Here is a 14,043-nt window from a genome sequence, read left to right on the forward strand (position 1 = left end):
AATGTTGTCGATATTCTATTTAACCTCAGATAAACACTGAAAAATCTGACACACAGTCTAGTAAATAAAACAACATCGTTTTGGTGGTTGCTACATGCAAAAACAGTCCCGTTATTAAATATCGGTTATTCAACGATTTTTGGCGGAGACGTTTAGATGTATGAAGTTTGTTTTTAACCCAACCAATTTTTAGACTGGGTAATGTAAACAACAACAACAACAAAAACACGAATAGTTGCATGCTGCCATTGTTACCACTTCGTCCCAGTCGACCAAAAATGTAGACGAGGAAAAAAATCACGAGAAAATGAATACAGTTTAACACTTGAACCACATTTTATTATATTTGTATGCAGTATTTTTTATCACAATAATGGAGAAAACACCTCTTGAACTTTGAACAAAAACACATAACAAAAACACCTGCCTCTGTTCAGCTCATAATTGTACATATTTATAGTAAAGAAACATTCTTTATAAATATTGTTTCATCTGTTGCAAGTAAATACCATAATTTAATTACAAATGGATAAATATGGCAGTCGATATTTACAAAAGGAAGGGTGTGGTAGCAGAAAATTGAACTGCACGACGTTTATTTTTCCTCACATCTTCCAAATATATTTCACAAATTCGAACTTTTCAAAGCACAAAAAACATCACAAGTTAAGCCCAGCAAACGAAAATATACATTCACAAGCAAATATTGTGTCCGTCTTCGTTTAAAGTGTTGACTTTGGCACTCATACCATTTCATAGATGTTTTTAGGTACAATCAGCTTGCCTTAATGAGAGCAACAATATTTATGACCATATACAATTTTTTTATCGTAATATGTGCACTAAAAGTCCGGTTAGAGAAATAGCTACCATTGAAGCGACATCTATACACCAAAACAATTAATAATAATAATATTAATAAAATAAAAAAAAATAAAAAATTGACAAAAAAAAAATCTATTACAGCAACTGGGAAAAAGGGTGCAAATTATTTACAAATGAAGGAGTGCTTCTTTGTGCACGTTTCTTCGGTTGATGAGGATCACTCCCGGGAGAATAGCGCAAGATACAGGCTTTAGGCCTAGTAGTTGTACAAGTCTCATTTAGACCCCAGGTTTTACTGGAGCGGCGTGTGTGTGTGTATGTGTGTATGTGTGTGTGCATGTGTGAGTGTGTGTAAGAAATACTTCTTTGTGGACTGATCCAGTCCTAAACATACCACTCACTGAAGTTGGACGACAGGCCACTGTGTGCGTTTGAGCTGTGTACACCGGATGAGGGCGACAGGTTGGTGTTGCTCTGAGTCTCAGTGGAGGGTGACACCAGCCCGGGGGGTGTAGATGACTCATATCCAGAGCTTGCTGCAGGAGACGAGTCGGACACTGACGGGGAAGATTCATGAACCTAAAAAAAAATGTAGAAAGCAATTAACCAGAGCATCATGGCATGCATCAGCTTCATGCACAACAGTGGAATCAATAACAAAAAGCTTTGTTTTGTGTTTGCAAAGAATTACCTTCATGTGCTTTCGAAGAGAACTGGGATGAGTGTAGGATTTGTCGCACATTTTGCACAAATACGGTTTGTCCGACGTGTGCACGTGCATGTGCTTCTTCCGGTCACTGCTGTTTGCAAAGCGCCGGTCGCAGCCTTCAAACTCACACTGGAATGGTTTCTCGCCTGTAGGAACAACGAGAAGAAGAAAAAACTTAGCATCAAATGCTTCTTCAGCAACAGTGTACATGAGGTCAAAAATGAACAATTTAGCCCTAAAGTGGTTTATTCTTCATCTGCTGTATTACAACGTACCAATTAGGAGGCGAGTGTGTCCACATGCTTGCGATCATGAGAGGTCTTATAGCGCGTAATAACGCGTCAATACACGAACAAACATTATAATTAGCTCTTGCAAATCGACTCATCTCCAAAGTAGACGGTGTTCTCACAAATGGGAAAAATGTTTCAAAATGCCAGTTTTTAACTCTCAGCTGTAATGTTTAAAAATATTAGCACCGGCATTGAAACGCTGCTAATTTTCACTTAGTAAACTCTCTCCAAAGTCATTCAACTGACTGCGGTTTACACTCTTTAGCCGATTTTGAGAAAACACTCAAATGTATCCAACAGCTCGATAAAGTCATGCTTGAGTGTTGCAGTAAATAGTGCATTAATATGACTTAAAATGAATTAAAATGCGCATTGTGGCCTGTCCGCTTTATAGACGCGCGCATAGGGCTGTTAAAGAAAAACAACAGGCCTTTAAATAAATACAAAAATAAGGTGAGTTTACAATTAGTGATCGATTTTGATAGTAATTTATTGGGATCAGTAAAGTGCATGTTAAACCCCTGACGTAGCAAAACACAGCGCGCGAGCATTGGTCCACCGAGACATTAAAATGGGTGAGGAGATTTACGGCGCCGCCGTGCGCGCGACGCGCTAAACGGGACATAGAGCTCCAGTCTCGCCCAGCTGAAGTTTGCAAATCCACGACGGTGTGTTACATAATTGACCCCAGTGATGAAAATTCATTGCGTGTACTCTAACCCGAGCTGTGATCCCCTGCAGGAGTGTATAAACAGCGTGACCGTAATACACACCATGGTTCAGATCATTTTAATATTAAATATTCGTTTGGGTTCCCTATATTTAATATGCATGAAAAAAACCTGAAGCTAAAATAAATATAAAAAATATGGCAACCGCTTACTATCGATAAATGTTCTTTAATAACGATTTGGAAGGACAAACAAACGAACGAGCAAACACTGCGTCGCGTGAACGAACTCACGAGCACGAGCACGAGCACAAGCATAATCCAACTTCTCATAATTACCTGTGTGTGTCCTCTTGTGGATCTTCAAATTCTCTGATCGGGCGAATACTTTGCCACAGCCAGGGAACGGGCAGGGGAACGGTTTTTCTCCCGTGTGCACGCGAATGTGATTCACTAATTTGTATTTAGCTTTGAAAGGTTTGCTTTCCCGTGGACAATCTTCCCAAAAGCAGATGTGGTTACTTTGCTCCGGTCCTCCGACGTGCTCGACTGAGACGTGGGTGACAAGCTCGTGCATTGTGCTAAAAGTTTTATTGCAACTTTTCTTCGGGCTGCTCAGCTGCTCCGGATCGATCCATTTGCAGATGAGCTCTTGCTTGATGCACTGTTGCCGCATGTAGCGAAAGAAGGCACCGGGATGGTGGTGATGCGCTGCCATGTTCATCCCCATATTCATGTTCATGGAGCCGTATTGGTTGTGAAGTTGGGCTGCTGAGTAAGGGTCGGTCCGTGGGCTTGAGACCTGGTGATATTGGTCTGATCGTCCGAACACCTCGCCGGGTAGTCCAAGTCGCATTTGCCCGTTGAGCACGTTTGGGGATCCGTGCGAGGCGTGCTGGTCGTGGATCCCCGGGAACAGGATGTGGCCTTGGCTGTCTGCGTGGGAATGGTGCAGGGACCCCGCAGTGGGGCCGAAGATGGCATGCTGGCCGCTCGCCGGGGGCGATTCTCCGAACCCACGGCTACGGAAAAGGAAGTCCCGCGTCGAGTTGAACGGCGAGCTCGTGTACGAGGTAACGTGAGCCGCGTGCGCGCCCAGTGCCGCGGCGGGGTAAGCGGGGGCTTGAGAGGTGAAAGCCGAGCTCTGTCCGGGGGAGAGATCGTGGTTCAGTTTAAAAGCGCCCATGTGCGCAGAGTCAACGAAGCTGTTCTGCGCTAAACTCAAGTCCCTGTCCTGCATGTCGCCCGTCGCGTGATGCCTCGCAAATGTTCCCACTCCCAAGCCTGGGAACTGATGACCAGCGTCCAGTAACATTATTTCTCACTTTACACAAATTGTTGTTGTTTTTTTTTTTTTTTTTGCTCAAAGCTGTTTACCTGTAACGGCCCAGATAAACGCCAAAATAAATACACAGAGAAGCCTGTAAGCTATGGAAGTAATAACTTCCAGATTTGAAAACACGACATGAGGTAAAACTTGTATGTCCTAATCCTCACACATGGAGAGAAAAAAATCGCCTAGATTTTTTTTTTTTTGTCTATAACTTCTAACTTAAAATCCCATTGAAGGGCAAGAAGAAAAAGAAGAAGAAAAAAAAGATTCCTTTTAGTCTTCCCTTTAAAATGAGTCGATGATGACTATCTTACTGTGTCTTCTTTAAGCGCGCGACGCGTTCTTCAAGCATCTCGGATCGGGATGTTTATTTCTCTCGCTCTTCTGTGTTTATCTCGGAGGGTCTGTCTTTCTCAGTGGACTGGCACTAGCTCTTCTTACGCCCCCTTTAACTGGAGAGCGGTCACTCATTTGGCGCTGTCTCATTGGCTCTCGAGCCTCATCAATCCCATAGGTCCCTCCAATAGCACGCGCTTCTTTGGCGACTAATAGTCGATCGCCATTTTTACACTGACAATTACCGCCTCCTTTTTTTCTTCTTTTCGACGAAGCTTTTCTTAGTATATACGGAAATCAGAGCAACAAAAGCTACTGTCGTTTCATGATATAGTTTGCAACATTAGTATACAACATAATACTATACATTAACCTGTATGCACATTTACACATGTTACACATGTTCGATTTCTTATCATTATAATATTATATTAATATATTTTTAAATGATTTAAATCAACCCAGAGGAGACATGTTAGGCAAATCTAATTAATGCATAGCATAAACACTAAAATCCAGCATTCAAAAAAATGGTTTCTTATGTAAAGTACACAACCGTATCACTCAATGGCTCGTATTTTAGGTGCGTATGTGCACAGTAGCTGTCAAAATGTATGAAAAAGCATTGTTTGGAATAGGTTTATTAAAGCATCACATCTGTACTGATATGCGGAAGACAAATTATTTTAAGGACTGTCACTGCTCAAAAAAATATCAGAATAAAAAACGTTGTAATTTTCAATACAACAAACTATAAAAACGAACCTAGACCGTGTTTTTATTTGTTTTTTTTGTTTTTGTTTCAACCGGCAGCCAGGAGCACTAAACTACAAAATAATACAAAACAATGTTAGAAGACGTGAAATAGATCTAATCTAATAATTAACAAAAACAAAAAAAAAATACTTTTTTTTTAATTTTGCAGATAGCATGCTACCACCACCGGAACACATCACCATGCATTAATGCGTTCATAAATTCACATTTTGTATACTATAAATCACAAGTCACAGTTACAATGCACACTGAGTGATCATAGCCTATGTGGGGGAAAATATATTTCTGCCACGCGGTTCCCCAAACTAATAAAAAATACATTCTTTGTGGATGTGTTTAGAGAAAAAAAAACTAAGCGGTTACTTACTTTTTAATTCAGCTCTTCCACCAGGTCCCATTCCAACACGTTTTAAAACTTTGTCTTGACTCCCTCTCACTTAAAACGGCGAATAACAGAGCGGAAGAAGCAGAAGGAGTGTAAAACTTGTGGGATTGTGTGCGTCTCAGCTCAAAGCCCCGCAGCTTAAACGTTATAGACCATTCTTCCCGAGCCCATTTCTTCCTTCTCTGCAGGAAACACAGCATCTGATCCAAGTTCAAAGTCACGTCTGCCGACCTCTCTAAGAAGTTCTTTATTTCTCAAGGAAACCACAGAACCTTTCCCCCCCTTGCCATAGGTAGGGGGAAAAAGAAGAAAAAGAAAATAGAAAAAGAGGGGCGATGTATTCGGCCTGGGGCAGCAACTCGGAGTTTCTGTTGCGCCCTTTCCCAAAGCGGGGAAAAAGAAAAAAGAAAAAAAAAAGAAAATGCTGAAAATGGTAAACCACATTTTTTCCCAAACGTCCACATAGCGGTATTAGAACTCAAACAAGCATGTTGACCATCATAAACTGGTTTAACCATATTCTTACTGTGCTGAGGCAGCAAAAAAAATGATAAGAAATATTCAACAGCACAACTTTACACACAACAACAAAAATCCCTCCGATTTGACGTTATCAATATGTTGACGCTTTGTTTTGGTTACATTCAATGACCTTGGCTGTGTTCATGGGGGTTTGACCTCCGGCCTGTCACGAACTCATATGTGGCCCCTCGAACACACAATGTAAAGAATAGCCATATTAAAACAAATCCTCTCTAATGAATATTTCTTATGAGGATCAAATGGAGTAGCGTCCGTCACATTGTACTAAATAACCCAAGCATAGAGTTAGCGCATGTAGTCCAGTAATATGCCCCACCACCCCAACACACACACACACACACACACACACACACACACACACACACACACACATTCAGGCGCAATCACCATTTGACCTTAAATACTGCGCATTCTGTGGTGTTTGTAATGACCACTGAAATATTATTCTTCAGTTATATGGATTTATTAATAATACAACCAGACCCCAGTTCTGTAGATAAACATTTGCAATATTAATAAATGTAATCAGTTTTAAAGTGATCTAAAATCAGGCGGAGGGCGCATGGGCATCTAAAATGGTTCATAATGGACGAAGCCTTAAGGTGATCTAATACCGGGGTTTGTTTGTTTGTCTGCAATAAATCCACATTCTAACTGTAAAAACCCAAAATCCCACTTCATTCTGAACGTCTGATTTGAAATACATACCGCAATCATGGATTTATAGGGTTATAACCTGAGGAAACCCATGACATTTATTTAGGCGACATATTAGACCACCTGAAATAATTAATCAAATAATATTGTCTTATTCTGAACATAAATCAATGTTAAGAATGATTTTAAATCAAGACAAATTAAACCGATGACAGATGCAATCCCTGCTGGGTTCAATAGGAACCTGGGAATAGAAAAAAGGGTGTGTGCTTGTATAATAAAGTTCAATGTACACGCTCACTCTTACAGAGAGAGAGAGAGAGAGAGAGAGAGAGAGAGAGAGAGAGAGAGAGAGAGAGAGAGAGGTGAAAATATACTTGTCTATTTCTCTAGAGAATAAAATGTTAAATTAAATATTTAAATATTAAATGTATTGAAGATCAGATATAAATCATAGTTGGTTATGCAAAAAATAAATTGGAGATTGAAATATTTTTTATCACTTGAATATTATATGTCGTGTATTTATTTCCTAAAATTCCAATGAAATTGAACGGTAATGAGCAGTGCAGTCCTTATTTCACCATTTCATGTGTTGGTTTTCTTCCAACATGAATAAAAGCTAGATATAAAAAAAAATCATATGCATTTGATGTGATGTTCACGACCAGATTTATCTAAAAAAAAAACATTAAATAATAAAAAAAGGACAGATTTGAAAGAGAGAATCTGGGAGAGACATTGTGTGTGAGCAACAAATATAATTCAAGGTTTAAATGGCGATGGTACAGTAATGATTGAGTAACTGAATAATAGAAATTATATTTAATAAGAAAAAAATTACAAAATGCACTGGGAGGGAAAAGACGAAAAAAACTGTTTTGCAAATTGTAATTTTTGTACAACGTTGGTGTATAGCAAACTTCAAGACTAGACTTAATTAATTATTAATAAAAATAAATGCAGCACTTATTTATTTATTTATTTATTTATTTAATCTATTTTTTCTCTATATGTTCAGTTACACATTTAGATTAATTTACACAGCTATTATTAGTAGCCTATTAAAATTATTAAATGGAAATTAGTAGCCTATTCAGTCACCTGTCGGTTTGGGTTTGCTTTATTTCTTAGCTTAAATACCGTAGTTGCTAATTATAAATAAATAAATAAATAAATAAATAAATAAATAAATAAACAAACAATGTATTCTGTATTTAAAAGGTCTCTGTCCACATTGTCTGGGTAAACAGCCCCTTACACGCAACTTTGTGAGTACAACTTTTTGGAGTCGACAGCGGTGATGGGAGTGAGGGGGCGGAACCCTGCTGAGCCTGCGCACTGAAAGACAGCCAATCGCTTCGCTCCTTTAACTGCCAGTCACCGAAATCTGTCCAATACCCGCAGTGCCATTTCTAAACTGTATTCCCCACTGTGTCCTCCAACTGTTGTAGGTTCTGCCAATCGCTTGAGGACAGAGTGGGAAAAGGAACAAGCAGAGTTAGAGGCAGGACAAAAGAAGTTATATGGATGGCTATATGCATATATTTTAATGTTTTAGAAGGCGTGTAGTGGGGGGAAAAAGTAGCGAATGTGGACATGACGGTGTAGATATGGAGCCCTCTTTGAGCAAGAGGAATTCGGCGATAAGATTAGCGGATTTGGCAGCGACTCAACCCCTTCCTCATCAGAATATGACAGGCTTCCCGGGGATAGGGGGGCATCACCCTCACTCCCACCATGCCCACCTCCACCCTGGGGAGATGGGCAACGACCCTGGAGTGGCTCTCACTCCATTTGGACCCGAGCACATGGCACAGACAAATGCTCTCAAACTTAGTCCATCGCAGCACATTCAAAGCCATCCCGAAGCCCAGACCGCGGCATCCTTCCCGTCTTCTCAGACCACAGTTGGTTTCCCCGTGGCTCACCCCCACTCAGGCTACGCAAGCAGCAGGGACTTCATCCTCAGGAGAGAGCTCTCAGCCTCTGCTATGCATGCACTTGGCGACCAGCATAGTTCCGCCTCCTCCCCTCATCACCATGGCATGTTCATTTCCCCAACAGGTGCTTACGGGCACACGGAAGGTGGTGCCCATCCACTTTTCACGGGACTTCACGAGCAGGCAGCCCCAGGTGCCCATCACCATGCTCTCAACGGACAGATGCGCCTGGGTCTTCCAGGGGACATCTACGGCCGGCCAGAACACTTCGGCCACAGGCCCGAGCACTATGGACCTTCCCTTCACGGCTACAATTCCATGAACTTAAATGTGAACCTCGCTTCAGCCCCTCATGGAGCCACGGGGGCGTTTTTGAGGTACATGAGGCAACCCATCAAACAAGAGCTTATCTGCAAATGGATTGACCAGGAACAAACGGCTAAAAAACCGTGCTCGAAAACTTTCAGTACCATGCACGAGCTGGTGAACCACGTCACGGTGGAGCACGTCGGCGGACCCGAGCAGAGCAACCACGTCTGCTACTGGGAGGAATGTCCGCGCGAGGGCAAGGCGTTTAAGGCAAAGTACAAACTGATCAACCATATCCGAGTTCACACAGGAGAGAAACCGTTTCCTTGCCCTTTTCCTGGCTGTGGAAAAGTGTTTGCCCGCTCGGAAAACCTAAAGATTCACAAGAGGACTCACACAGGTCAGTGAAGCTCTTCACCATTAGCATGCTCGAGCGAAGCAGAAGTTGCTCCATAGTTAGTTATAGTCATTTATAATAGTCCATAACGTTAAAACTGTGATGAATAACGGATTTGCGAAACATGCAATCGCTCAGAAACCGTTACTTCTCTGCTTTATATTTGACCTACACATCTGGGATGATGAAACCAGGCGCTGCTTATGGATAGATGTTCTCAGCACGATTGTGTTGCAGTGGGTTGAAGCATTAGTGTACTTTTTTCTTTGCGTCTAGGAATGCCTGCTCCGCATTTTAAAGTGTAACTCAAGCGCCTCGAGAGTCTTGGACTTTTGGAGCATGGGTTAGTAAACAAAGAGGAAAGACTCCCTTTTAAAGAGTTATCATATCATATGTAGACGTATCAAGTTCCTAAAAGTCCTAATGCAATCAAATGTTATAGCATAACAAACTGTGTCCTACCTACTGGTTTTTGCTGATTCAGGCCAAATGTCCGACAGCAGTGGACAAAATCTTAAATATGATATTTAGAAGTGCAGATATCACAGTAGCCTTCATTATTTATTCATTTTCACTAAAACTATGTATTGCATTAGTAAACAATTCAAGTTTTGAAATAAATAGCTCTATTTCTCTGACATTTGTGAAGAGTAAATCTCACAACAGGGCACTATTATCTAACTGAGCATGGCGCATGAAGGCCTTGTTATTTATTTATTTTTTTAGATTGTTTTTCTACAACCTAACTATCTATTAGTAATGGGGTGATCTTGTTTGGACGTTCGAAATATCGTGTTTATTTTGACTCTAATACTCTATAAACACGTGATACCACAATTAGGTTTGTGACCCATAGAAGTGTTTTACAGAGTGACATGCACGCGCACTGGCTGCAATTGAATATTTATTTTTGTTTACTTCCTGTCTGATGTTGAGGTTTGGTTTATGCTGCATCGAAACAATAAGCGTTTACATTAGATTGTGCTTCTGTCTCGTGCCATTGGCATCATGCACTTCCGTTAATCGTGATATTTCCTGTGCTATTTGTATACATAGACAAGGGGCCTGATTGACAGTCTCACCTCCTAATTGACTGCAGTGTTATGTTGCTTGTGACGCAAAGATCAATATCACCCACCACGATGTTTACAGGCAAAGAAGGGGGGGAATTATAGGACACCCTCATGTTGTCCACAGTCTCGAGGGATGTTATGCTAAGTAACAAAATAATTTAGTCTGAAAGTGATCTGTTGGTGTGTAAGGAGTTACACGCGTCACAAAGCAGCGTAGTGCAGAGGAAAAGTTCCTACATGAAGGTGGCAGTCATAGCACGTGCGCTGAGTTTTCAGCTGACTGCTACAGTATGTGTACTTTCATGGGAAATAGTACAGATGACAAAAAGTACAGAAAAAAAGTACAGTACTAAACAATCCTATTCAGTTGAATTTTAGTATCTATTCTGAACTTGGAATTTGAACATGGACAATGACTCGAGGACTGTATTTAGTTGTTCGAAGTTGCATGAGTTGCATTTACGCTTGAAAAGCTGAAAGTTCAAAATCTGCACACTGAAGAGTAAGAGTTTAATACCCCCCTTTTTCTTGAAGTGATACAGCATTCCCAATATTTCACCAGAACACATCAACTGAATATATCTCACTTTCAGTTGGTGAGATGCGCATGTTGTTTATATGTAACTGGATCCGAAAGAAAAGTTCTACAAATATTGCACAATTAAAATGGCCTATTTTGTTCAACTTATTTATGAAGCATCTGGCTTGTTTTCAGGTGAGAAGCCTTTCAAATGCGAGTTTGACGGCTGCGACCGAAAATTCGCCAACAGCAGCGACAGGAAAAAGCATTCCCACGTGCACACCAGCGACAAGCCGTACTACTGCAAAGTGCGCGGCTGTGACAAGTCCTACACGCACCCGAGCTCGCTGCGGAAACACATGAAGGTGCACTGCAAGTCTCCTCCGCCACCTTCGTCCAGCTCGGCCGCCGCTTACCATTCCTCCTCTGCGGCGCTCGGCGACGCGCTCGCGCCCTCCACGGAGCCGCAGCGGAGCCGCGCCGCCAACCTCTCCCCACAGGTCACCAACCTCAACGAGTGGTACGTGTGCCAGGGCAGCGCCGTCCCTAACAATCTCCACACCCCCTCCAGCGATGTGCCAACCTCGGAATCCGACGACGAGGACTCTTTTAGACATTCAGACCCAAGGACGATGCTCTGATAGGAAGCACTAGGGATATATTTATGTTGCACCCCTTTCCACACACTGTTTTATATACTTTTTAACATCATGCATTTTGAGGCTACTCAGAAGTGTTGGCGAAAACACACACACACACACACACACACACACACACACACACGCACGCACGCACGCACACGCGCGCGCACGCAACAGCGCCGCCGATGTCAGATGGTGAAGAGCATTTGCCATCAGTTTCTACCATACCTAACATTACCCAACACTTTGCCCTTAACGTGCACATGTACCACAAGCCCTATTCCACACGAATAGCATTAATAACGTTGAATAAATGTGTGAGTCGTTTTTTTTTTTTTTTTAGAACTAAATTATTCTATTTAATATCATACTGAGGGTTCACCCTCTGATCAGCAAACCACTGGATTCACGCATTTACACCCTTTGCTTTCAATTTTGGACCACGATTTGTTTTTCCTGCATTGCCGAAAGGACTGTGTGGGCTTAGCTGATTAAGTCATAACCAGCCTATGAAGTGACACACCGACATTGTTCATATGAAACAATAAGCGGTGATTGATGTGTTTGTATCAATGACTGGACAGTTTTTTTTTATAGCTTATGGTTTTCCCCAGAGCTCTTTTGTAGTGATGGACTGATTCATATATGTGGGGCAATTGTCCTTTTCCAAGTGTTTCTATAATGTAAACATTCCCGATGTTTTTTTGCAATGAGAAACCTGTTCAGACAGGCATGTCTATCACTTCTATCCTCAGTGTCAGTTCACTTCTAGGGCAAATAAATCGGTACTAAACTGTACCTTTTCTTTGTCGCTTGATATTTTGTACATTTAATATGAGTGTCACCTGTGAACACAAAGTCATTACTGTAGCAGTTATGTAGCAAGAAAATATTTAAAAAACATAATTGGGCCCTGATGACCTTTTTTTGGACTAAAGGTACGGTAGACTTTATAATTTGATATAAATCTTAAAGATACATATTGAAAGTACAAAATGTGTATACTTCCCAGATTTCCATCCAAGCGACTTTTATTCCTCAGAGTTTACTGAGAAACTGTTTATTCTAGAAATGATTGAGTACTTGTTTTAAAAAAATTTATACAATAAATGTGTTCGGGAATTTTTTTTTTTGTGGTATTTAAGAACTATTTAGACTGTATTTTATGTAAAGGAAAATATCCAATGTAACTCTGATTTAAGAGTACGAATATGTCCTCTGAGACCCTAAATTATGTAAAGTGGACAGGGTCTATTCTCTGAAGGATGTGTAAAAAGGATAGTGTTTATGCTTGTGAATGTTGTGCTGAAGTCCCAACCAGTTTTTGTATAATGTAATTTATTTGCTGGTAATAACGTTTGTTCTGGAATTACAGATACACCAAAGAAGAATATGATTAATTTTGGTGAAATGTAGTGATTTTTTATCGTGTTGTGGGAAATGTTTTACTTGAATAGACTTAGCCTATGTGTAATGTGAAGAGACCCTCGCATGCCCTGTGTAGTAACTGTGTTTTTATTGCGGTGCATGGTGCTGTTATTTGTGCTGGGGAAAGAGTGAAGAGGTGTTTTTTTGGTGTTCGTGATGAAATTGCTATGAATAAATTTATGGACCTGAATTTAAAAAAAACAATCAAACATGAAACTGGATTTTGTTGCATTTCATTTTAAATAAGCTTCCATATTAATACATGTGGGGGCGCATATCATTTTTCCCTACAGATTTGATATTAGCAAAACATTTTTTTAATGACATATTTTAGTGCATTATATTAAAAAAACAATGGGGATTACAGTGAGCAAATGACCAAAGTTTAAAATTGTCATAATGCACTGACATTTTGCATGAATTATTTTTATGTTATCAGGTCAGCCTTCCAATATTTTTGCAAACAAAACCAAGTTTATAGCTGATGCTCATTGGTGCATCTTATAAAGAAAAGCTATCAACCAGTGCACAAATCAGTCATGGGAAACGGAACATAAAAGATGCCTGACAATAAAAGGAATTTTGCCTTGTGAATATGAAGCCCCCCAATCCCTCAGCAATCCTTATTTCCGCTATTAAAACGCGCTATAGTACACTTTCAAAATGCCCCCTGTCCACACTACAGAATCCGAATCGAGTAACTCCAGTCCTGCACCACTTCAAAGCCAACAAGACTTCAGAGCCAAAAGCCTTTCTGGCGCTTTGACACTCTTCATGGTGCCTTAGGATTTATATGGTGATTGCCTGGACGCTAGGATACAAATATGTCCCAAAGAAGATTCATTAAATTGCCTGTAAAAAGGAGGAAGCTCATCAAAACAACAACAACAACAACAGCAACAACAACAACAACAACAACATCCTCTAATGGTTACAAGAAACTTGTTTTTGCGTAAGCATTGCTAAAGGACAATAGAAAAAAATAAATCCATAAATTGTACCCACAATAAGGGCTCTAGATAGTCTTTACCATGGAATCCAATGATGTATACAGGGTGGTCTTACATATGCCTTTTAGCACCTTGCTTTATCTAGTGCAAATGAACAAACCTTTTAGGAATCACATCTGTGAGCAGGTGTATCATCGATGGTGTGAAGTTCAAGTGCACTTTGAGTGTGTGTGTGTGTGTGAGAGAGAGAGAGA

At 40.6% G+C, this 14,043-nt stretch overlaps 2 protein-coding genes across 2 annotated transcripts; one reads left to right on the forward strand and one right to left on the reverse strand.

The window, feature by feature from the left end:
• Window positions 1–317: 317 nt before the first annotated feature.
• zic2a (zic family member 2 (odd-paired homolog, Drosophila), a) lies at window positions 318–4,454 on the reverse strand. The gene is made up of 3 exons (XM_046845698.1): window positions 2,837–4,454; window positions 1,517–1,680; window positions 318–1,404 (listed from the first exon to the last, which is right to left on the reverse strand). The coding sequence occupies exons 1-3, from the start codon at window positions 3,810–3,812 to the stop codon at window positions 1,210–1,212; spliced, it is 1,335 nt and encodes a 444-aa protein (XP_046701654.1). The 5' UTR covers window positions 3,813–4,454; the 3' UTR covers window positions 318–1,209.
• Window positions 4,455–7,741: 3,287 nt separating this feature from the next.
• zic5 (zic family member 5 (odd-paired homolog, Drosophila)) lies at window positions 7,742–13,023 on the forward strand. Its single transcript, XM_046845697.1, has 2 exons — window positions 7,742–9,180; window positions 10,966–13,023. Exons 1-2 carry the CDS (start codon window positions 8,142–8,144, stop codon window positions 11,409–11,411), a joined length of 1,485 nt encoding a protein of 494 aa, XP_046701653.1. The 5' UTR covers window positions 7,742–8,141; the 3' UTR covers window positions 11,412–13,023.
• Window positions 13,024–14,043: the final 1,020 nt, after the last annotated feature.

Source organism: Silurus meridionalis, chromosome 3, assembly GCF_014805685.1.
Source record: "Silurus meridionalis isolate SWU-2019-XX chromosome 3, ASM1480568v1, whole genome shotgun sequence".
Lineage (NCBI taxonomy): Eukaryota > Metazoa > Chordata > Actinopteri > Siluriformes > Siluridae > Silurus > Silurus meridionalis.

What these genes read in the sequence shown, in the direction of transcription:
- zic2a (XM_046845698.1), bottom strand. Translation starts at nt 3,812, where the DNA reads ATGTTACTGGACGCTGGTCATCAGTTCCCAGGCTTGGGAGTGGGAACA. An exon ending in CCACAAGAGGACACACACAG is followed by an intron (nt 1,681 to 2,836) that starts GTAATTATGAGA and finishes TTGTTCCTACAG; the next exon opens with GCGAGAAACCATTCCAGTGT. An exon ending in CTCTTCGAAAGCACATGAAG is followed by an intron (nt 1,405 to 1,516) that starts GTAATTCTTTGC and finishes ATTTTTTTTTAG; the next exon opens with GTTCATGAATCTTCCCCGTC.
- zic5 (XM_046845697.1), top strand. Translation starts at nt 8,142, where the DNA reads ATGGAGCCCTCTTTGAGCAAGAGGAATTCGGCGATAAGATTAGCGGAT. An exon ending in TCACAAGAGGACTCACACAG is followed by an intron (nt 9,181 to 10,965) that starts GTCAGTGAAGCT and finishes GCTTGTTTTCAG; the next exon opens with GTGAGAAGCCTTTCAAATGC.